Genomic DNA, 23,575 nt, shown 5'->3' on the forward strand with positions numbered 1-23,575 from the left:
GAAAATCTTACCTTCTACGTTTAATAGTGAAATAGGACGAAACTGACTGATGCTTGTAGCATCTTTTTCTTTAGGTATAAAGACTCCACCTGCTCGGCGCCATGCTCTAGGTACAACCTGCTTTTCCCATGCCACTTTAATCAATTAAAGTATTCGTAGAACTCCTGAAGCACTCTTGTACACTCTGTACGGAACTCCATTATGCCCTGGAGATGATGAACCCCTTGCCTTTCTCACAGCCTGCTCTATCTCTTTCCACTTAGGTGCAAAGACCTCCATTTGGTATTCTGGTGTATTGATAGGTGGGATGTCTGACAGAATTGACATAGGCTCATGCCTTTGTTAAATGTTATATATAATTCTAATGTTGCTAATCACGCTAACTGCCCATTTTTGGAAACACAACAAATAAATATATCATATAGTAAGTCACGAATATCAAATCACTGTCCATTTATTTTTGGATGAGGTTGCATGCTCACTCCCATCCGGGTCACGGCACTAAATGAAACCCGTCCTACTCAACCCGCTTCGAGTGGGATTCGAACCAGTGAGGTAGACGGGCATGCTAACAAAGCCCCCTGTCACTAGCACGCCTTTTGAGGCCAGGGGAGTGAGGTTTACATGCACAGCTCTTTCTGTCCTATGTCCGTTACACCATCGGATGTGCCGACAATCACAGTGACAGGTGCCATTTGGTTCTGTGAGATGCCATGTCACTTAATGTTAAAAATGCTACCGTCTTTCTATTTATGCCAAGATCTAAAATGTTTTTATTGGATATAAAATGTGTTGGGAGTTGGGGTAATAGAGGGCATGAAGTCAAAAAGGTTGAGATCTACTTAACCTTGGATCAAATAATGTTCTAACCATTTTTGAGTGAATACTAGAGAATTAAGGGAAAAACATTATTTTTTAAATTTTAATACAAACAAATATTTTTCCTAACAATTCAATTTTTCCCCCTCAAACAGTTCACCACAGGTAGTTAAAGGGTTAGTTCACCCACAAATGAAAATTAAGTCATTAATTACTCACCCCCATGCTATACCAACCCCGTAAGACCTTCGTTCATCTTCGGAACACAAATGAAGATATTTTTGATTAAATCTGAGAGGTGGATCACTGCTACATAGGCTGCCTGAGGGAATGAAACTTGGCGGCCCAGAAAGTCATTAAAGAACATGTTTAAATATTCCATGTGCCTACAGTGGCTCAACTATAAGTTTATCAAGCGACGAGAATACTTTTTTTCCGAAAAAACCCCCATAAATAACGACTTTATTCGACTATTCCTTTTCTTCCTTGTGGGCCTGAGACGAGAGTTCAAGAGATTTCCACGACGCATGCGCGAGTACTCAGAAGAGGACGTTCTTCTAATACTTCTTGTTCAGTTCTCGCGCATGCGTCGTGGAAATCTCTTGAACTCTCGTCTCAGGCCCACAAGGAAGAAAAGGAATAGTCAAATAAAGTCGTTATTTATGTTGTTTTTTTCGGAAAAAAAGTATTCTCGTCGCTTGATAAACTTATAGTTGAGCCACTGTAGGCACATGGAATATTTAAACATGTTCTTTAATGACTTTCTGGGCTGTCAAGTTTCATTCCCTCAGGCAGCCTATGTAGCAGTGATCCACCTCTCAGATTTAATCAAAAATATCTTCATTTGTGTTCCGAAGATGAACGAAGGTCTTACGGGGTTGGTACAGCATGGGGGTGAGTAATTAATGACTTAATTTTCATTTTTGGGTGAACTAACCCTTTAAAACTTGCTGATTTGGAACCAGGAAATTTCTCGCTTAAATGTAAAAAAGCCCCTCCCTGGCTTAAAGGGATGATGGACTACATCAAACAAATCAAAAACGTAAAAAAAAAACTAAAAAAAAAAAAAAAACACCAAGTCATTTAACCAATCCCAAAGCTTTATTTTTTATTCACTTCATTTTTAATATACAGCAACTGTTCAGCTGGAATAGAAAGTCCAAGATGCATACACAGGATTGTGTGAAAGAGAAAACAACCTTTTGGAATTATACTTTTACCAGGGGATACAAAGCACCCACCTTTAACAATGTATATGCGGTCACCAGAATCCTGTTACATAATCAGCAAATACGTTCATCATATTTAATACCATGGTCACCAGAGTTCCTTGTTGATGAAATGTGCTCAGGAGACGTGTAAAATGTAAACTTGCAGGTTACATTCAAGCATTTTTTTCAAGTTTAAATTACTTTTACGCATCATTCTTCATTTATATCTATATTTATACTTATAAAATAATTGGCAGTTGAGAAAGGCTGTCACAACATTATTTCAACATTTTCAAAGAACTATTCCCTTTTGACATTCCAAACTTGACAGCCATAGTGAGCTGAAGATGAGAATTCTCAGAAAAGGCTCAGGAAAACAAAAGGCCTCAGATCTTCTGTGCAGTCTTTTAAGTCTCTCCCTTAGCTACATTCATCCATCAAGTCCTTATCAGAAAGTTCTCCATCCAGTGTCTGAATATGCCCCAACCATTACAGATAGGACCCAGTCTTCATCTTCTCTGTGAGGCCCCTTTACCAGGAGGTGAAAAAGGGTCTCTTGCAGTGAAACGTCTGGGTAAAAGCATTGCCCAGTTGGACAACACGACCCTGGCCTCCACCACGGCTCCTCTCCACCACTACACGAGGCATCTGCACCAACTGGATGGGGCTCCTCACATCTTTCAAAGCCTGAGTCAGGTTTAAGATCTATTTAAGAAGAACAGGCAAGTAGAATTTTACATACAGCAGGGGGTTATATGCAGCTCTTACAACACAATTACAACGCATGATAAACACTGGAATCATATGCATTTGTAAAAATACGTGAACACCAACTTTAAACAGCATATAAATCAAAACTGCCTAATGTTATAAATGAAATGTCGACCAAGGACAAGCTATTGGACCGTGAAGATTCGATGGACACGATCTACTCCATCTAGGTTTTGATCATCTTTGTTAATTTGATCCAGATGTACCGGTAGTCTTTTTCAAAAACGTAATTTTCTCAGCTTTTTGCTCAAAATGTTTTTTTTTTTTTTATGAAACACCCAGTCAAGTGTTGATAAAAAAATAATGCATGAAGCTAGAATATAATGTTTTTTTCTCAACTCTAGATCACCAAATAATCTTGAAAAAAAAATTCCTGAGCATCAAATCAACAGAGTGATTTCTGAAGGATCATTCGACAGTGAAGACTGGAGTAACGTCTACTAAAAATTCAGCTTTGCCATCACATGAATGATTTACATTTTATATATATTCACATAGAAATGTTAATTTTAGATTGTAATAATATTTCACAATATGACTTTTTTTATCAAATTAATGCAACCTTGGTGAGCATAAAATACTTCTTTAAAAAAAAATGATCTTGCCGACCCCAATCTGTTAAATGTATAATAGCATAGAGAACACTAGAAAAACCAAGTCTGAACATACGCAGAAAAAACTACAATAAATGTTAGAGACAATCTTTTACTTGGCATTGCAAAATATGAGGTCTAAATTCAGGTCTACATCTCAGCAGTGACAGGTTGAAAATAGCTTCCCGAATTATACGTTAGCTGTGAATTTTTCATTGTGAAGAGCTCCAGTATTTAATGAGAATGAAACATGTGAGAACAGAGCTCTGTTTCTGGAATAGCAGAGAAAGCATTGTAAAACAATAATTCCAGAGCATAAAACTTACCTGTCCTCTCATAACAGACATCTGTTTCTCAAACATGGTTTTGTCAAACCCTTTATCCGTCTGAAAATATAGAGTGGTTCATGTGAAAACTCATTTAACTAAAAAAAACAAAAAAACATTATGCATTAATTAGCAAGAATCTTAGTATGAATTGGAGTAAGATTGAGTAAGATTATACCGACACCATAGAAAACAGATTTATGAGGTCAGGTCGCTTAGAGAGGTCAGTTAATGATATATCTAGACTTTTATTTTATTTTATGAATTTTAGCTGGAATATTTTTAGCAGAGCCACTTAAAATGGGATGAATTTAGTGACGCAGCTTCAAGGGTTTTAGTGTGCTGACAGCATGCTAAGCTTCAACTTGCTAACAGAAACCGGACTGACAGCCTGCTAAAGCCCTGTCCAAGAAGTTGAGTCTCTAAATAAACTACAGCCAAAGCAACACTTTTATAACAAATTCACTACCTTGAATGGTAAGAATACAGGTACATTAGATTACCTACTTTGAACATCTCATAAAGGTCCTCACAGAGGTCCTGTACAAAGTTCATGTCAGAAATGCGTGAGAGCACAAGGTCTCTGGTCTCCTGGGAGAAGGGCACTTTGGCCTGAGGCAACCAAGCCCAGTGGAACGGATCTACATGCACCAAAACAAAGACCAATTATTCATTCATTAAAATCTGGACATACTAGACTGTATTTATGTTGTATTATGCTTAAATATTTGAAATGAGCTTGGTAGACAAAAATAAACTTAGCAATGCATATATGGGAACTTCTTTAGTGTTGTTTAAAAACCTTTTTTTAAGAAATTAATATAGAGCAAGGATGCATTAAATTGATTGAAAGTGACAGTAAACACATGTATTATGTTACAAATTATTTCCATTTCAAATAAACACTGCTATTTTGAACTTTCTATTAATCAAAGAATCCTTTAAAAAATGCATCACAGTTTACACCAAAAAAATATTAAGCAGTACGACTGTTTTCGAAGTGTTTCTCGAGCATCAAGTCAGCATATTAGAATGAAAAGTAAAAAAAAAAAATCCTTACATGCTCTCCACTCATCAGGGTGTTTAAAAGGGAAGGCCAAGCCATTATCTATAGCGGCAATCTTTATTGCCGAGTCTTTTGGGTCAGTCCATTCAGATTCCTGAAAAGAGACATATGGAAGAGAAACTCAGCATTAGTGTTGGACTGAGAAACAATCATCATTATATTCATTTATTTCTTATTTGACTAAGTTGCTGCAAAGGTTAAAGAACTCCAACACAGCTGCTTTCACAGTACTGAATAAGTCTTGTTTGAAGTGGTGTGATGTATACAGAGCTTTACTGCGAATATGAAAGGAACTGTTTACTAAGAGATGCCATGTATATATTAGGGGTGTAACAACACACTCGTTACAATATGATACTATCGTGGTACTGAAATCATAATATGATACTATTGTGATAAATTAAGCCAAAATAAAGAATTTGAAATAAAAAAACTAATAATTATTAAAATGCTAAATTTGGTATTGTGGGGTGGATTTAAATAGGCTTGGACTTGGTCCTGGTCCCCAGTGCACAGGGCACCAGAATAAACAATTCTGTATTTTCAGCTTCAGAATCATGAATATGCTTTCACTCTGTCACTGACTACACATTTAAAATAATGTAGGGCCTTTTTTACTACTAAAATCAGACATTTGGCATTATCAAGACACACAAATATTCCCCATTGCAGTATTACACATTATATTCAACATTTAATAATGTAATATCACTGAAACTCTGCGCTTTTCTTTCCTCACACAGTATACCCGCACTTTCAGTGCAGACATTTGTTGGACCTCTTACACAAGCTGCACACTATCTCTTTTCTCTGCCTCTATTAATGCACTTACATAAGAATAAACAACCTAAAATGCTCTGAATCATCATACTACTAAAAATAAAAATGTGATCATGATTTAAATGTTTGTTCTTTCCCTTTGAGGAATGAAGCCCCAGTCCATATGCGCTTCAGATCAATCAATCACAGTTCTAATCACAAAGCAGTTCAAAACGACTTTTCCCAAACTTTAATGGGTTAGTTAATCCAAAAATTTAAAATCTGTTTTTCCTTTACTTATTCACACTTTGTTCAAAGGACATTTGACAGTCCGTGTTTCCTACAGTATGCGGGTTGTAAATCTGTTCATCATATAAGGCAATAATGTCTCTTCAGAAGACTAGGATTAGCCGTTTGACTGATTATTTTTATGATGCCTTTGTGACTTTTTTTGGAAGTTTTAAGTTTTAGAGGAATGGACTTTAAATAGAGTGACAGACATCTCTCAGGTATAATAAAAAAATATCTTCATTTGTGTTTGGAAGATGAACGAAAATCTTATAGGTTTAAAGTGACATGAGGGTGAGTACATGACTGAATTTTTGGGGGAAATATACCCTATAAATACAGTAAGTGGAGTCTATATCACGATGCATATTGTTCACATTACCGATACATATCGTCACATTTTACATCACAATATTCTGATATAACATATCATTACACCCCAATAGTTAAATAGAACATATCATTACACCCCAATAGGTTTAATTATTAAATATATTTTAGTATACTATATATTATGCTCATTTGGCATATATAACAATTGGAATATGCCACCCCTGCATTTGCATGCTTCTATTACATCACATAGTACACATGGTTCTCAGTCATGGCATTTTCTTTGAGCTGCCCAGCAGAGGATCTCTATAAATATCCCCCAGCTCACCTTCGCTGTCAGCTCTCCATCGCCTGGCTTCTCATACTTGATCAACCAGTTATCATTCCCTCTGTCTGAAATAAGAGAATACAAGATATCAGATTTCATTTTCAAAGGCACAGTAAACAATTAGCATTTCTTTTATATGGGAATAACATGTTGTGCTAAAAAAAAAATAAGGCACATTTGTATTGTGTGGAAGGTAGAAAAAGAGGAAAAAAAGAAAAAAGAAAGAAAACCATGGCAACCACAGTTTACCAGCAACCAAAATACCATAGTAATAAACTCATAAAGCATAGATTAAATTATTGAAATTATGTTGAAACTATGGTCACCATGGTAAAGATTTGTAATGGAATAGGTTCAAGATCATAGGCTAATGCCCAAGGCATTGTACTTCATAAAACGAACTCATACATCAGCATTGGGTACCTGTGTTTCTAATCACAAAATCCAGCACCACCAGCCTCTCAAACTGAGACTGAAGCTGCTTCCTCATGTTCTCTGGAAGCGGCTCTGCCTCAAACTTCCTCAGCCAGTAGTCTGCTTCATGATAGCCCTCCACAAACAGCTGAAATGAGCCCACCTACACAAAAGATAACAAATCAAGACTGCTGAAAATCTTGCCCTCTGCTGCTCTCAATTTTCTTCCATGCATTCAAACATCATGTGTCAAGACAGGTTTAATATCTAAAACGTTTGGTCACAAACATATTAAAGTGTGAATGAGATTTTAGAGCTAGAGCAAAACAACACCAAGCAATCGTATGGCTTCAAAAACCTAGATTAAAGTGTAAAGTGATACTTTTGTTATATAGAAAAGATCAGTGTGCACATTAAAGGTATAGCGGAGGATTTTCTTTTTCCGGGTGGGTAGTCTAAACTATTGGTCCACCTAAGTGTCAATCATTCTGGTGATATGTTTACGTAAGGCCGTCGTACGTGTTGTCCCTATGTAGTTTTAGCTTTCTGCGCATGCGCACTTTCAGGTGTATTATGTGTGAGTTTCTCACTGTTTCAGCCATTCCTTTGAAAATGGCTGAGGGTCGAAAAAGAAAAAGTCTACACGAAGTGTATGAAAAGAAGAGACAGGCCGCTGAACATCGAAACAAGACCAGAGTGATTTTGGGTGAACATTTCCCACGCTGGCGTGCACTAAAAGCACAGGTTGGGCTTCCCACTGATGCCGCATTGGCGAAGATTCTACTAGACAGGTAAAGTTTGTCATGCTATTTGCAGAAATCCATTTAAAATCACTGCTAGTAAAAGTTAATGTAAGCTATGATTAGCGATGCTAGCCCTGGCACAAGTCATGCACCGCGTAGACACGGTAAACATCTCAATTTGTCTAAAGTAGTCTTATGACCAAACGGTATCGAGGTGAACTAGGCTCGTGCATGCTCTCTCGTGCACACGTTTAATAGGCGTTTCCCTCTTGGGAGCAAATAGAGTGTTGCGCATGTGCATTTTTAAAAAAATTGGAAAGGGCGGGTCTTCTCTAAAATTCGGAAAGATCCTCCGCTATACCTTTAATAAAATATTTCCTTTTGTGTTCCACACAAGAAAATAAGTTTGGACAATTAGAATTTTAAGAACTATCCCTTTTAGAAAATGGGGATAGAATTAATATGAGGTGTTTCGTTACCTTTGGAGGAAGGCCAACTCTGTGAAACCGCCGTCCAACTTTGGGGACTTTCTCCAGGGCATATTTCTTACCACGGGATTTGGCACGGTCAATTGCACTATAGTGAAAAGTCTCGCTTGCCAAATTTACAACCTTAAAAGAAAAGAAAAAATGTTTGGCTCTTAATTCCAAGATCAAAGCTTTATATTTAGGTAAATTTAAAATGCCTCTATAATGCCCATCCTCCTCACCTTAGTTTTGGGTACAATCCCCAAACCCAGTTTTTGGTCCACGAGTGAGGCAGCTGCCTCAGAGAGGTAGCCCTGGTTGGGAATGAGACAGCCACGGCCAAAACAACACGGGCAGCAGACTTTATGGAAATATTTGGTCCATTTAGGGTTTAAGTGACCATAAGGCTCCTCTGATTTTGGTTTAAATACACCAATGATTTTCTAAAGAAGATAAGATAGAAGAATCAAGAAAAATCACATTTAACTAGATTTGAATGCAACTACAATAAATCATACTGTAAAAGGATTAGTCCTCTTAGGGTGCTTTCACGCTTGGTTCGATTGCTCCCCCTCCCGGATTGTGTTCACAATATATTATTTGGATTTGAACCACAGTGCATTTGCATCAAAAGCAGCAGCCGTTTACTCATTGCATGGTGAGATGACAGAGAAGGTGGCGTCAAAATGCATAGTGGTGCTCAACTCACTATTATATTTTGTTTTTTGAATCTTTGGTTTTGCTTTCAAAGCGTCACCACAAACAGGACTTGAGGCTATCTGCTGCAAATGTAGGTTACTGCATATTTTCTAAAGAAAGCAGTAGTCAATTTGTGCTTAAGGCGAGCAGAAATGAGATATACATTCTCTCTGCTTGCATTGCGTCAGTCATGCTTGACAGGAAAGTAGTGAGAACACACACACATTTTTTTTTATTTTTATCAAATGTCATAAATTGAGTAAAATTGCCTTCATATCAGCAGTGAACCGTCCTAGAGTTCACATGAACCATACCACAGACCAACCTTTTTATACAAAATCTTATACGGTTCACGGGTGCAAACAGGACTTTCAGAAATCAGCCAATTCACATCATCCAAACAAACCGAAATCTGACATCAATAGAACCCAGGTGCACAGGTGTGAAAGCACCTTATGGCAAGAGACTGGCAAGAGCAGCTTCTAAATCACCAGTCCTCATTTTTCTGGATCTGTCTGCTGCTTTTGACACAGTTAACTACCAGATCTTCATATAAACCCTCATGACAATTGGCATCTGAGAACAGCACTCCAGTGGTTCAAGTCTTAACTTTCAGATAGGTCCTTCAGGGTATCTTGGAGGGGTGAGGTGTCAAAGTCGCAACATCTAGCTTCTGGGGTGCCTCAGGGCTCAGTGCTTGGACAACTTCTCTTCTTGATTTACTTGACATCACTAGGATCTGTCATTCAGAGACATGGCTATTCACTTCACTGCTATGCTGATGACACAACTCTACCTCACATTTTAGCCGGATGATCCGATGGTTGCTGCTCTCATCTCATCTCAGCCTGGCTAACAGATATTTTTTGCTGGATGGAGGAAAAATCACCTTCAACTTAACCTTGCCAAGAGATAATTGCTTGTGGTTTCGGCCAACTGAACACTTAAATCACAACTTCTCAATTCAGCTAGGCTCATCATCCATAAATCCTTCCAGGGCAACCAGGAACCTTGGAGTTGTGTTTGATAATTATATAAACTTCACAGACCACATTGCTAGAACTGCCCTGTCCTGCAGACTTGCCTTATACCACATTAGGAAGTATACCTTCCTATCGTAGAATGCCACACAACTCGTTGTCCAAGCCAGGCTGGAATATATTGTAATGGCAGGCCTTCCAGCATGCAGTGGTCAAACCTCTGCAACTGCTCCAGAATGCAGCAGCAAGAGTGGTCTTTTACGAACCAAAGAGAGTATGTCACGCCTCTCTTCATCAATTTGCACTGGCTGCCAATAGACGCTCACACCAAATGCAAGGCACATCAAATTTCACTGGCTCTGCGCCCCATACCCTAAAGTCACTACTTCAAACTTATATGCCCTCCAGAAGCTTGTGTTCTGCAAGTGAACAGAGCCATGTGGAGCCATCCCAAAGAGGCACAAAATCCCTTTCACAGACCTTTAACTTGACTGTTCCCTGCTGGTGGAATGACCTGCCAAACTCAACTCTGAGTCTTTACATATTGTACTTGCCTACTATTATTATTTTGTTGATTCAATTGCTTCTATTGTTCTCCTTATTTGTAAATCACTTTGGACAAAAGTATCTGCTAAATGATTACATGTAAATGTTCTTCTGTTATGGCGTTTAAACTGATTTTCTTAGGGACAATCTCAACATCCATTAAAATACACATACCCCTTTAGGATCCTTGACAAAGTAGCTTCCGCTGGATCCTTGCGAGATGCGTTCAGGAAATACGCCATTTTCTATTGCCTGCTCCGCCCTTTGGATAATCTCTCCAAATTCTGGGTCTTCTGGGAAATGGTTGAAATCTCCACTGCTATTACCTATATGCACAAAGAGTCAAATGTACAGTGCAGGAAATATATTCACTTGTGTCTCTGCATTTATATGTAAATATTTCCACTCGTCTCAAAAGGCCATACAGCAGAACGTTTTGGGGATTTTTAAAAAATAATTTCCATCAGAGTGAAATTCATGCTCAAGGCCATTTTTATCTGGAACAAAATGTAACCTACTCCTAGAAATCAAAGCTTCAAAGCCAAATCACAAGTGAGCATGCACTTTAGTCAAACACTTTTGCTATGTCTGCAAATCAGCCTTCAAAAAGATAAAATTAAAAGAGCACTGTTCATTTCTGGAGTGCAAAAAAGGATGAAATATATATAGGCGTTAGATTAAAGGTTCAATATCAAAGCGATTCATCTAAAGACCAGCAAATGCAATGTTTTCATGGGCTTTACTAGGTCTTGACAGTTTAAAATGTGGGTTCTCACACCCATTTTGTAAAATTTGGCAAAAAAAAAAAAAGCTAGACTAAGAGAATCCAGCTAGTATAATTCCTGTACAAGCTAATATATGAGTATGATAGGATATAATGTAAAATACGATTACTCGTATTACTACAATTAAACAACTATCACAATTTGGTGGACAGCTAAATCAACTTCATATTTAGCTCATGCAGTCTGTTTTAGCCTTGTTAGCATCCTATAATTTATTGTTAACATGCATTCTATATGTTAGCAACTAGTTATTATAGCAACGGTGCTTCAGTGACTACTTCTCTCAGAGAACCTGTCAATCACAGCTGTCAATCATGACGTCACAGCAGCATCAAATAACTAACTAAAAACAAACTTATTTTAAAAACAAACACTTGAAATTACATCAGCGTGATAAAAACTACAGTGAATGACAGAAACTATCTTTGAAAAAAGATATGTGAAGTGTAATTTAATTGTTTAGTTGGTCTCATGTCCCGTTGGGTCTCATGTCCCGTTGAATAACAATGGGAGGGGGGGGTTTATGACCTATACTAGGACCAGCCACCGGGGGGTCGATTGAGATGCTTTGGCTTCACTTTTCAGGGCTTGTGCAGCACGCTTGATTATTACGAAAGCAACCAATGAAGCTACACTCTACAAACAGATTATCAGATTAAGTCACTTGCAGAATGACAGCGAGTCCTAAAAGTCCATTTTTAAAATGCAGTATGAACAAAGCCTATAGCACACATACGCGTCATGATACATGTAGGCCTACCCATGAAGGATATTTATTTCATAATGGATTTTACCAAAACTCCCATTCTTTTTTCAGAATCCACTACAATGAATGCACACACTGCAGTAAGACTAAAACAAAGTTATCTACATATTCTCTAAAAGGTAAAACACATACACACACTCAGCTGATGGTCTCTGGGCAACTTTCCCTGGGTAAATAAGAGAGTCCATTAGACACATACAGACAGAACCTCTCTGATGGCAATTAAACATTTAGAAGACAAGAACACTTTCCCTCTCTTGTACGTACACAGACCAGACACACCCATGCAAGCACACCTCAGAAAACATATCTGCATGTCATAAATATTAGAGATGCACCGATTACAATTTTCTAGGCCGATTCCGATTTCCAATTTTTCATGAGTTTGGCCTGCCGATACCGATTTTAGCCGATTACGATTTCAAACTGATGTTGTAAGCATGCTGAGCATACTGTGAGATCTCATTTACAAAAAGAGGACAGTCAGAAAGAGTCTAGTAAAAAATCCATTGAAATAAATAACTGCAAGTGCAGGTCTTGTTCATGCTGCCAAAATTGCATGATTTCAAAAAGACTAGGTTAATTTCCCTACTTTGAAATATACTCACATCCAATCCACTTCCACATTACAGTAGAATCAACACAAAATAACAATCTTCAGTGTGATACAAAGCATAATTAGGTTTTAGATCTAATAAGAACAAATTTAAAGTCGACAAGAAATGAAAATTCACACCCCTTCCACCGGCTTGTTGTTGTCCCACAGTGCATCCTGGTGCCATCACGTCTCCAGATAAACGGCACACACGTACACAGCTGTCCACATAACATAAAAAAAAAAAAAGGACTCATCGGACCAGGCGACCTTCATCCACTGCTCTAAGGTCCAGTTCCGGCACTCGCGTGCCCAATGTTGTTGCTTACGACGGTTGACAGGGGTCACCATGAGCACTCATTAGTCTACAGCTACACAGCCCCATTCACAGCAGAGTGCAATGAATTGTGTGTTGTGACAATACTACCATTACTATCATAAAAAAATTGTGTGGCTTGTGCTACACTAGACTTTCTGTTGGCTCGGACCAGAAAGGATACCCTTCATTGCTCGTGCATCGATGAGCTTTGAGCACCCAACACCCGGTCGTCGGTTTGTGGCTCCTCAGACTACTGTTGGAAAATTCTCACCACTGCTGATCGAGTGCAAACCACAAGCCTTGATGTTTCAGAGATACCTTACCCAGTCGCCTTTACATAACAATTTGGCAAAGTTAAAAGGCTCAGGAAAGGAGGAGGTGGGAACCGGCGAACTATCAATGTAAAGTTTAACGACACAAATAAACAAACAACAAAACCAAAGTAAAGCGGCAGCCCCTCACGGATGACTGTCTCATATAAACAAAACAACAACAAATAGTCCAGGCCTGGGTCCTTTCTCATCTTGCACTGTCTGTGAGACTCAAGGCTCAATAGCACTCGCACCACCGGACCCACTCTGTCCTCAAGGTACTCGGCCTCACTCTGCTGCTTACCCTTGAGAATTTGCTCTACTTTTCCCCCCCTCCAGGGGGGCCTTCACGGTGGACATAGCACCTGGGGTTAAGGACGAAGATGGCTCCTCCGGCTACAGGCGCCCGGCAGCAAGCTCCCCAGTCCCTCGCTCTGTCTGCTGCTCCTCATCATGGCAGACGGCAGCAGGCCTGGCCTCCTGCGAAAGACGGACTCCTTGTCCCCTCACAGACCCAGGAGCACGGCAGTGAGCTCTCAGCACATTAGCACTCGCACCACTGAACTCGCTCCGTTCCCACGCCTCACAGTCCCACCCTGCTTCCCACATTGGCCCTTGTCAAATTCACTCAGATCTTTATTCCTGGCCAGTTCTCCTGCATCCAACATGTTGATTACAAGAACTGATTGTTTTCTTACCATCTAATCTACCCAGAGCTTAACATGTCACACCTTGTTAGGAGATGATCAACGATATTTGCTTCATTTGTGCCTTGGTTGTGACGATAGACGATAGTATCATGTATCGACGATATTCTGAGATTTCGCCGATGGCAGATGCCTTGGATGATATCAATACGATAATTGGCTCGTTTTACCATGAACGTATTAAATTATTATTATTATTATTATTATTATTATAAAGCTAGTATTGTTATTAAATTAATATTAGGAAGGAACTACAATTAATTTGCCTTGCCTAAATTCATAACGACATCACCACATAGCCTAACACTTGCGACAACACCGACACACGCGTATGAGGACTCCTCTAAGAAAAGGTTTTTAAAACAGAATAAAAAAACTAGGCCTACATCCCACATCAAAATTGAATTGCAAGGTGATCCATTCACAAATTGTCAAGAGTGCTTGTTTTAACAGACGCTAGAGGTGTGAACCTACACTGGTCTCACGGTTCGGTTACGATTATCATGTCATCGATTCGGTTCAATTCGATATCGCGATGCACCGCATCCTCAATTTTAAATTTTACTTCAAAAGTGATGTGTGCGTGCGCGCGCGCGTGTGTGTTCGCCTGTTCGGGAAGTCGCAGTGACAAAAACAGAGACATTCCAGTTTAAGTTTCATGGGACTAAAGCCTGTTTATGCCATTAAGAAAATGAAATTCTCTCAAATCAATTTTGTTTTAAAGAAATATTCATTTAAAAGCAGCGCTCATTCATCAGTTACCCTGGAGACGCGCGCATCAACCGTCACCGAGTCCGCTGTTGAAGACGATCATCCATTTATAATCATGCGTAACAACAACACAATTGTAATTTGACCATCGGGTGCGGAAGGGTTGCCATCTGTCTCGGTTTGTCCCGATTTATCTTTTAATAACCTGTCCCGGGAAATGTATCCACTCTCCCGAAAGGCTACGTGAATGTATGTTCAAACCGTGTAGCTCGCGCACAGCAGAGAGGGAGAGAGCGGGACCTTGCGTGTGTGTGCCTCAAGAAGCGCATGTAACTTGCATGCGCATGTAATGTATGTATGTAAATGTATGCAAGAAAGAATGTTTAATTCGCACTCGCGTCTCGCCTCCCTCTGCCAGTGTATGCTACCAGCTACCGCGACAAAGCACATGCGCGATAAATGACGTCAGAAAAGCTTCAGTACATTATAACCGGTTATGGTCTATTACTGAACCGAAACCGAATCGTCCTCGTCTGCATCACGGTGCATCGTAGAAACGATTAATTTCGACACCCCTAACAGACGCACGCATATCTTATAGGCTACAGATCCAAGATGAAAACGGCATCGTTGTTTGTCAGTATTTTGTTTCCATAGCACATTAACAAAAAGTTTAATGACACTAATAACACTAAAAACAATACAATTAAATATTAATAATAATAATAATAATAATATCACTAAAATTATATAGGCCAGTCTTTAGTTCATGAACACAGCACAACTCTGCCATCTGTGAAAATCAAAAGCAGCTTCAAAAACTTTGTTTAACAAGAAATATTCTTCTGATTTTTTCACTGTCATCATATAGGTCCACAAGAGAAATATTAAGCCAGTAAATTAAGATAGTCGCTATACCGTTATATCCAACGTCGTCTCTGAGCGAATGCGGCGTTAATGCAGAGATAGATGCTGAAAGCTCAGTCAGTTTCTACTTTCACTTTCAGAGATTGAGCGCGTTTACATGCACGTTCTTAACCCGATTATTCTGAATAAACTGACAAACGCATTAACCTGTTTTCCTTTATCGGAGTCAAGTCATAAGTTTAAGTATAAACCGATCGACTCAGCTAGATTTCTGCCCCTTACTCTGATTTCTCCCGGCATTTAAAACACAAGAACCAGCGTTCTTTGGGCTTATTGAAGTGCGCATATGTGAAGTGCATCCAGACAGAGAGAGCACTGGTGGGACCGTGGGAGGACATATATCGCAACGCAAACTCTGACTCTTTCTTGCCCTTATTAAAACGTGTTTTCATCTCGTGCAGAAGTAGTGTCAAAATGCTGCATCTGTAACGGCATGAGAGGATCATGTGTGTCCGTAAATTTCCCGCTGACATGTTGAAATACCCGAGACAGATACACAAATGATTAGGATCTTTTTTTTACCTCACTGTACCTGGAAATAACCTGTTCTAGCCTAGTAAGAAACACTCCAGCTTTGCTAGCAAACTAGAAAAATATTCTCGTATAAAATTAAATAATAAAACAAGCAAATGAATGAGTAAATAATCAAGTTAATAATCAAATAAGTAAGCCCTACCCCCTCACGATAATATCGTGTATCGCCGATCTCACAGGCTGACAATAGGACGATATGAAAATGGAGCATATCGCCCAACACTAGTGCCTAGTCATATTATTTTGGCTTATCGTGTATGTCACAATATGGTAGAACAATCCCTCACTGATTCTGTTTCAAGCATTTTTTTTTTAAGAGTTATGTGATGATCTTTGGATGTTATCAATCATATTACTTTGTCATGTAAATAAAGAATGTCTCATTTCTGGCAGCATTTATATTTAATAACTATATTTAGCACTTGCACACTTCATTATGCCTATAAAACAAAAACAAAAAAGCATCACAGAGATGCAGTTCCAGGGCTCGACATTAACTTTTTGAGGCACTTGTCCTTCGGACAAGTAAATGTATGTTTCACATGTCCATGCACAAAAGTCACTTGTCCGGGTAATCAATTTGCAAGTCCTGTCAGTTTAAACTTCAAGCGCAAAAAAACTGGAACTTGCGCCCTGTTTTCTGTCAGCCTTTCTAAACCTTATTTTTGTACCGCCAAAGCCTTATTTGACCGGTGAGTGATGTAGATGAGTGATGTAGATGACTGACTGCTGCGCTTGTTTAAAGGTATAGCGGAGGATTTCTTTTTCCGGGTAGGTAGGCTATACTATTGGTCCACCTAAGTGTCAATCATTCTGGTGATATGTTTACGTAAGGCCGTCGTACGTGCTCGTCCCTAGGGCTGGGCGATATGGCCAAAAAATCATATCTCGGTATTTTTTGGTTAAATGGCGATATACGATATATATCTCGGTACTTTCTACTTTTTTCTATTTGGATAAAGATTTATTTAAAAAAAAAAATTATTTCACATCCTGCTCAATGATATCCAAACAATGTACTGTAGGCTATGCAATATATTATGTGCAAAAAGGTGGTTAAAATCACATTACATTCTAACTTTGTAATATTACAAACTAAAAACAAAAATAATGCTTTTGTTTTTAAAAATGACTAAAGGCTAAAGTAACAATGAAAATAAAAACTAAAGTACAAACTAATTATATTAGCCTGCATTTTATTACCTCATTATAATGGTCACTTTCATAAAAATATACTTGTAGGTTTAAAATTCCACATATGGCACATTTATTGTCTCCAACAACAAATATTTTAGTAATATGTATTTTAGTCAGAATTATTGCGCTACTTTTCTATTGTGCTCGTCTGTTTGGCGCGCATGCGCTCGTTCACGGGGCTCGTTCACGGAAGCTTGAATTTTAGCGGAGATTCATTTGCAGAAGCTCGTCCTCTCCTGACAGTGAAATGGACATATTTGTTTGATTTGTTTGAACATTTACAGATGGAGAATATACCTGTGAAATGTAAGTTAATCACTGAGGAAAGCACCACGTCTCAAACGCATTAAACAGCGCCAGTATTTATCCTTCAGTCACTAACAGTAGGCTATCTGTCGGAGCATCTGACAGGCCAAGCTGCTTTAAACTTGTTAACTATCTTACCAGTTATTTTGAAGCGCTTAATAAGCTTGTGTCATGTTTAGGACAAATTGTACTGTTCTTTCACTGCAGGAGCTCACACTGCTTACTCCACTATTTTTCAGATGTGCTCGTGTCAAACTACTGTATCGATATAAACGGTATTGCCTAGGGATGCACCGATATGAACATTTTGGCCGATACCGATAACCGATAATTCTTTACATTTGAAAGCCGATAACCGATATATTGGCCGATAAATCTAAATTAAAAATTTTTATATACTTTGATAGCCTGTATACATAAACAAAAGGCTCACCATTAAAAGCCTTGTCTCAAAAACTTTTAACATAAATCAAACATATACAATACAGTACAGCCTAGTTTGAACCAGTGTAAGATTCCTTAACTTTTAAAATTAATTTTACACTCCTATGGGCAACTTTCTTTATTAAAAAAATGGTAACACTTTATAATAAGGTTTAATTTTGTTAGCATTAGTTAGCATGAACCAACAATTTTATAAGACATTTTTAAGAAAGTTGTACCTGTTAACATTAGTCAATGCACTGTGAACTAACATGAACACACATATTTTATTAACTACTATAACAAAGGCTATTGCTCTCTGTTAGTTAATGCATTAACAAATGAGACCTTATTGTAAAGTGTTATCAAAAAATCTATTGCCTAACAAAAAATAAAATACCTAAATAATGCAAACAAGTCATTGGATAACATTGGGCTGCATATAAAGAAACAAAATGGATCAATAAAATGGAATCGCCTCTGCACGGACAATAAGGAAATTATTTTTATCAAACCATATCATTGATGAAAATAATACGAGAACAAAATAATGGTAGTTATTAATTATAACACAATGTTTTTGAAAAAAATTGACATTTTTAATATTACAGTGATATTAAACATCTTTAATAGCTTAGTTACTGTTTCAAATGACATTGCTGTGTGAGCTGCGCGCGCTGAAGCTGAAGAGAACGAACGTTAAACCGAATCGCTTTGCTAGAAGGTTAATCAACTCAACGGTTGCTGAAGAATGCAAACCCAAAGAATTTACAAATTTATTACAATAGTGAATACAATTATAATTATATGACAGTCCCAATCATAGCTTTTAATGTTTTGCATTGTTGTTTAATCTGATGCTGAAGAGAACGAGCACCGGGAAACTGAAGAACTTTTCTAGCAGGTTGTTTAAATCCACGAAACGCATCATATGTGAGATTAATCAGATATTTATTTTACATCAACTTTATATTACGACTTATCTGCAAAAAATGACGTGAATGCCTAATCGAACTTGTGCTGGTCATAATGTTGTAGTAGGCTAATCCCTGTTCTAGACGCGCTATTCCCACAACAACGCGCTGAAACGGCAACTAAACCCAGAGAATTCACAACGTTTTATTACAATAGTGTTCTCATTATAATGGCATGTATATGACAGTCCCAATTATAGTTATAAATGTGCATTGCTGTTTGAGCTGCGCGCACGCTAAATAGGCTATAAAGATGATCACCGGTACAATGAAGCGCTACTGCTTCGTTCATTAACTCAACCAAACGCATCCTATATTAGATTAATCAGATATATATATACACAAAATAAACATATTACAACTTACAATGGCACAGAATGCTGCGAATGCTCAAGAGAACTCGACTGTGCTTGTCATGAAGGCTTAACTCCATAGATGCGCTCTTTCCAAAACAACGCGCTCGTCGCGCTGAAACACTGGCGAACAAGAATTCACAACATTCTTTTACAGGCGTGTTTTTATTATAATGTTATGAAGCCTATGTGACAGATTTGTGCTGCACATGTTGCACGGAACTGTATCTTCCTTTTCGAAGTGAATCCAATAATTCAGAACCATCATGGCGAACAGCGGCATCTCTCAACTGAAGTAAATAATCTATTATCTATCGGCTTTGATATATCGGCCCAATTTTCTTATCGGATCGATAACGATAACATCAAAAAAGACCATTTATCGGCCGATATCGATATGTGGTCGATATATCGTGCATCCCTAGTATTGCCTCATTCCATATCGTGGGGAATAAAAATATCGATATATTGTACAAACTCGATATACCGTCCAGCCCTACTCGTCCCTATGTAGTTTTCGCTTTCTGCGCATGCGCACTTTCAGGTGTATTATATGTGATGAGTTACGGTTTCAGCCATGGAAAAGAAACTGTCGACAGTCTCAGTGAGTTTAATTCATACATTTATAGTTCGAGTGGTGTAATTTTATGATGCAAGTTTAGTACTCCTGCAGTTCATTTTACAGTTTCCCCTGCATTGTGTTGACTATTAGGGACAAGAAAATTGATTATTTGTCAAATTCGAATGACGTTTTAGTAATTTATGACAGTATGAGTGAGTTTAATTTGTTGTACAAAATGTATTTTCGATGCTTCAAAAAATTCTAACTAACCCCCTGAGGTCAGGTGGACTACTTTGATGATGTCTTTATTGCATTTCTGGACAAGGACAGTATACCATACATAGATTTATACTCCATTTTTGTCCCAATGGAGGGACAAAAAGCTCTCGGACTAAATCTAAAATATCTTAAACTGTGTTCCGAAGATGAACGGACGTCTTACAGGCTTGGAACGACATGAGGGTGAGTCATTAATGACATAATTTTCATTTTTGGGTGAACTAACCCTTTAATGTCGAGCCCTGAGTTCTAATAATACCTTCATTTAAAGTAGGCAACGCAACCCCTTTTGAGAAACCCTAAAGGATTTTTTTCCCTTTCATTGAAGGCTCGGATGTGGATCTCAAAGAGAAAGCAGAAAGTGCATTTCTGCTCTCTAGCTTATCCGCATTCAAATGAACCCGTTATTAATTGCAAGGAAACTGTATTGCGTCAATGCACTGCACATCTACTCTTAACAATCTTATGAGTACAGACTCACCTGGAAAAACGAAAATATATGTAGTGAACACACAGAAACAGTTAAGCGTGTACCAAGAGTTTTGTAGATATTCCAGCAGCTGCTGTGGTGTCACCATGTGTGCTCCAGGTTCAAAGAGCAAGTAAGCTGAACTCTGAAAAGGTTGCATAATGGACCATGTTCTGAGATAAAGCAGATGGGGTAACAGGCTGCACATAGACGAGTGGGTGTGAATTTAGAATTTCATATTTGACATTAAAACTTGTTCAGTGTGTAAGGGAGTAGGCAAAAAACACACACAAAAACCCCCACCCCTCTCTGCTTGATTTAATATCTTACAAAGTTCCCCAAAGTATATTAGATGTTTTTTTTGGAACACACTGCACTTAACAGAAACAGAACACGCGCGGTTGCTATGGAAACTAATGCAGACTGGTGTGCATCACCGCGTGCGTTCTTTCTCCGATTTAATTCCGATTATACAATAAAATGAATGAAAGTGTTATTTGTCATTTTTTCAAAAGGGGGAGTGGTTTTATTCAAATAAAGGCGTGGTCAGTAGTGTTATCTTTCATCATAACTAGGGTGAATTTTGTTTTGTTTAAAATAAGTAACAGAAAATTCAATGCTTTATGCAAACCTGAAATATCGCACTGAAACAAATATACATCAAAACGATGTATTTTGTTAGAGAAGCAAAACAAGAGGTGTCGAAGTGTGTGAAGACACCTCTAGTTTGAGCCAGTTTAATCAGATTATGAGTTATATCCAGCTCATATATCTCACCTGGAGATGCCAGATTATCAGATGATGAACTGTGTCTGTTCCTTCGCGTCCTTTTCTCTCTCCCAGCCCGAGGTGAGAGATTCCCGCCAGGTCCTGGTAACAGAAGCGCCTCTTCCCCCGACCCGTCCGCTTCCAGCTCCGTCAGCACGCTTTCCGTCGAGTCCGAGATCCGGACCGCTGCCCCGGGGTTCATCGAAAGTCCCAGTGACAGCACCGGCCGGGTCTTTTCAAATAAGACCGCGGGCACCTCCGAATTGAGAAAGTTCGCCTCCGGTGTTAAATCTCCGCCGCCTTTCTCCGGCTCGCCGTCGGTGGGATCGCATTCTGCCATCATTGCGGACTGTGGGTGTTTTCTGTCTCTGTCCAGAGAAACTCAGACACCTCTCAAAAAACCCGCGTCATATCCGTGAGTCCGTCTTTAAGAGTTTGTACTTTCTTCTTGAATACGCGCTGATGCTCTCGGCCGATTTAAGTCCACATCACCCGTCACCATTACCGACTTCCTATATTCTCAAGCATGCGCACTGCTTGCCCGCACCGACGGACAGGTTTTTAAAGGCGCAGTAACGCTTAAAGTCCCAATGAAAACAAAATTGACAATTTTCTATTTTTTATGGAATATTGCAGTAGCCAATATATTATAATTCATGTGCCGTGTAATCTCTCATATTCTCTGATGACGTGTTTACTGGCGCCCAGGGCGGGCTAACCTTTCACTCATAATGTGATGATTACAGCATGGAGTGATACAGTCTGGTTCCAAAAGTAAAAACTCCATTCATTTTAGTGTCCAAAAGTAAAAACTCCATTCATTTAGGGAAAATGATCAGTTTGTTAATCAGTGTTGACACAAGCAAAACGCTACAAAAGATCTCTTTAGCCTCACCCACTCACATGCCCGCACCGACGGACAGGTTTTTAAAGGCGCAGTAACGCTTAAGTCCCAATGAAAACAAAATTGACAATTTTCTATTTTTTATGGAATATTGCAGTAGCCAATATATTATAATTCATGTGACGTGTAATCTCTCATATTCTCTGATGACGTGTTTACTGGCGCCCAGGGCGGGCTAACCTTTCACTCATAATGTGATGATTACAGCATGGAGTGATACAGTCTGGTTCCAAAAGTAAAAACTCCATTCATTTTAGTGTCCAAAAGTAAAAACTCCATTCATTTAGGGAAAATGATCAGTTTGTTAATCAGTGTTGACACAAGCAAAACGCTACAAAAGATCTCTTTAGCCTCACCCACTCACATGAAGCACTGCGAATTAGGTACGGGTGGGACGGGTGTCCCCACCACTTTTTGCTAGGGTCAATATTGTCCCCACTACTTTGGAAACATCTTGCAGCACGGATGTTGCCTACCAATACAAATAAATAAAATATCTCCAGTTAGCTTGCAGAGCATGCATTTCGTTCGTTTGTAAAATAAGAGGTGATCTAGCACGCTGAAATTTGTTTTAGAAATCGAGTGATCAAAGTGCTCGTTGACTGCGATCAGTGGTGCAGATTCAGTGTTCTCTCGTGACTCGTGCACACCGCACAGTCTTCACACGGACGCGCGCTTTAATCTGTTTCGGAGACTCTCTATTCGTTCGGATGAAATCACAAAATAAAAAGCACTCAAATGTGTCCCTGCTTGATATACAACCACTGATAAACATAATCGGTTTTAATGATGGAAAAAAAAAAACAATACAAGTGTGGATTAGAACCCAGAACCTCTGACAAGCTTGGCAAATGTTCTGCCACTAGATCCGATTATAGTCGTATATTTATTCGGTACTAACAACATAGGCAGATCTCATTAAACCCAATGTACTATTTTAGATTGCTGGACATAGTAATGTTATTGTTCATAGGTACATCTGATTTATGATTTAGCATTGTATTAGCAACAAAGCAAATTTGTTGTGTTGAAATAATTTGATTACTTTTGATTGATTTGTTCATTGCAAACACCTGCAAGTTTGTCAAAGTTTTGCAAATAAACCTGATTTACAATGGGGCTGAATAATTAATTACATAATACATAATTACATATCTTCTTTAATGTTCCACAGAAGAAAGAATGCCAGCGGTTTGGAGTGACAAGCAGGTAATGACAGATACTTTTATTTTTGAGTGAACTATCAATAAAATAATACATTTAGCTTTCACGTTTTGTTCCAAAAAATTGCACGCATACCTCAAACATGAATTTTGAATTTTTTAAGTATCTAAAGGACAAC

General features: G+C 38.6%; 1 protein-coding gene and 1 long non-coding RNA gene across 2 annotated transcripts; one reads left to right on the forward strand and one right to left on the reverse strand.

The window, feature by feature from the left end:
• Positions 1–1,901: 1,901 nt before the first annotated feature.
• On the reverse strand, positions 1,902–22,178 carry pi4k2b (phosphatidylinositol 4-kinase type 2 beta). The gene is made up of 10 exons (XM_077205033.1): positions 21,339–22,178; positions 10,518–10,669; positions 8,361–8,561; positions 8,131–8,262; positions 6,918–7,071; positions 6,495–6,559; positions 4,781–4,880; positions 4,228–4,361; positions 3,721–3,780; positions 1,902–2,735 (listed from the first exon to the last, which is right to left on the reverse strand). Exons 1-10 carry the CDS (start codon positions 21,670–21,672, stop codon positions 2,562–2,564), a joined length of 1,506 nt encoding a protein of 501 aa, XP_077061148.1. The 5' UTR covers positions 21,673–22,178; the 3' UTR covers positions 1,902–2,561.
• LOC143714082 (uncharacterized) lies at positions 13,805–16,273 on the forward strand. The gene is made up of 2 exons (XR_013195403.1): positions 13,805–13,894; positions 16,232–16,273. It is a non-coding gene; the product is annotated as an uncharacterized LOC143714082 (long non-coding RNA).
• Positions 22,179–23,575: the final 1,397 nt, after the last annotated feature.

Source organism: Siphateles boraxobius, unplaced genomic scaffold, assembly GCF_051911475.1.
Source record: "Siphateles boraxobius isolate OS27281-9 unplaced genomic scaffold, OSU_SipBor_1 53, whole genome shotgun sequence".
In the NCBI taxonomy this organism is placed as follows: domain Eukaryota; kingdom Metazoa; phylum Chordata; class Actinopteri; order Cypriniformes; family Leuciscidae; genus Siphateles; species Siphateles boraxobius.

Coding starts and splice junctions, on each gene's coding strand:
- pi4k2b (XM_077205033.1), bottom strand. CDS start 21,672: ATGATGGCAGAATGCGATCCCACCGACGGCGAGCCGGAGAAAGGCGGC. Junction 7,072..8,130: donor GAGTTGGCCTTCCTCCAAAG/GTAACGAAACAC, acceptor TCTTTTGTGTAG/GTGGGCTCATTTCAGCTGTT. Junction 4,362..4,780: donor CCCTGATGAGTGGAGAGCAT/GTAAGGATTTTT, acceptor TGGTGCATGTAG/ATCCGTTCCACTGGGCTTGG.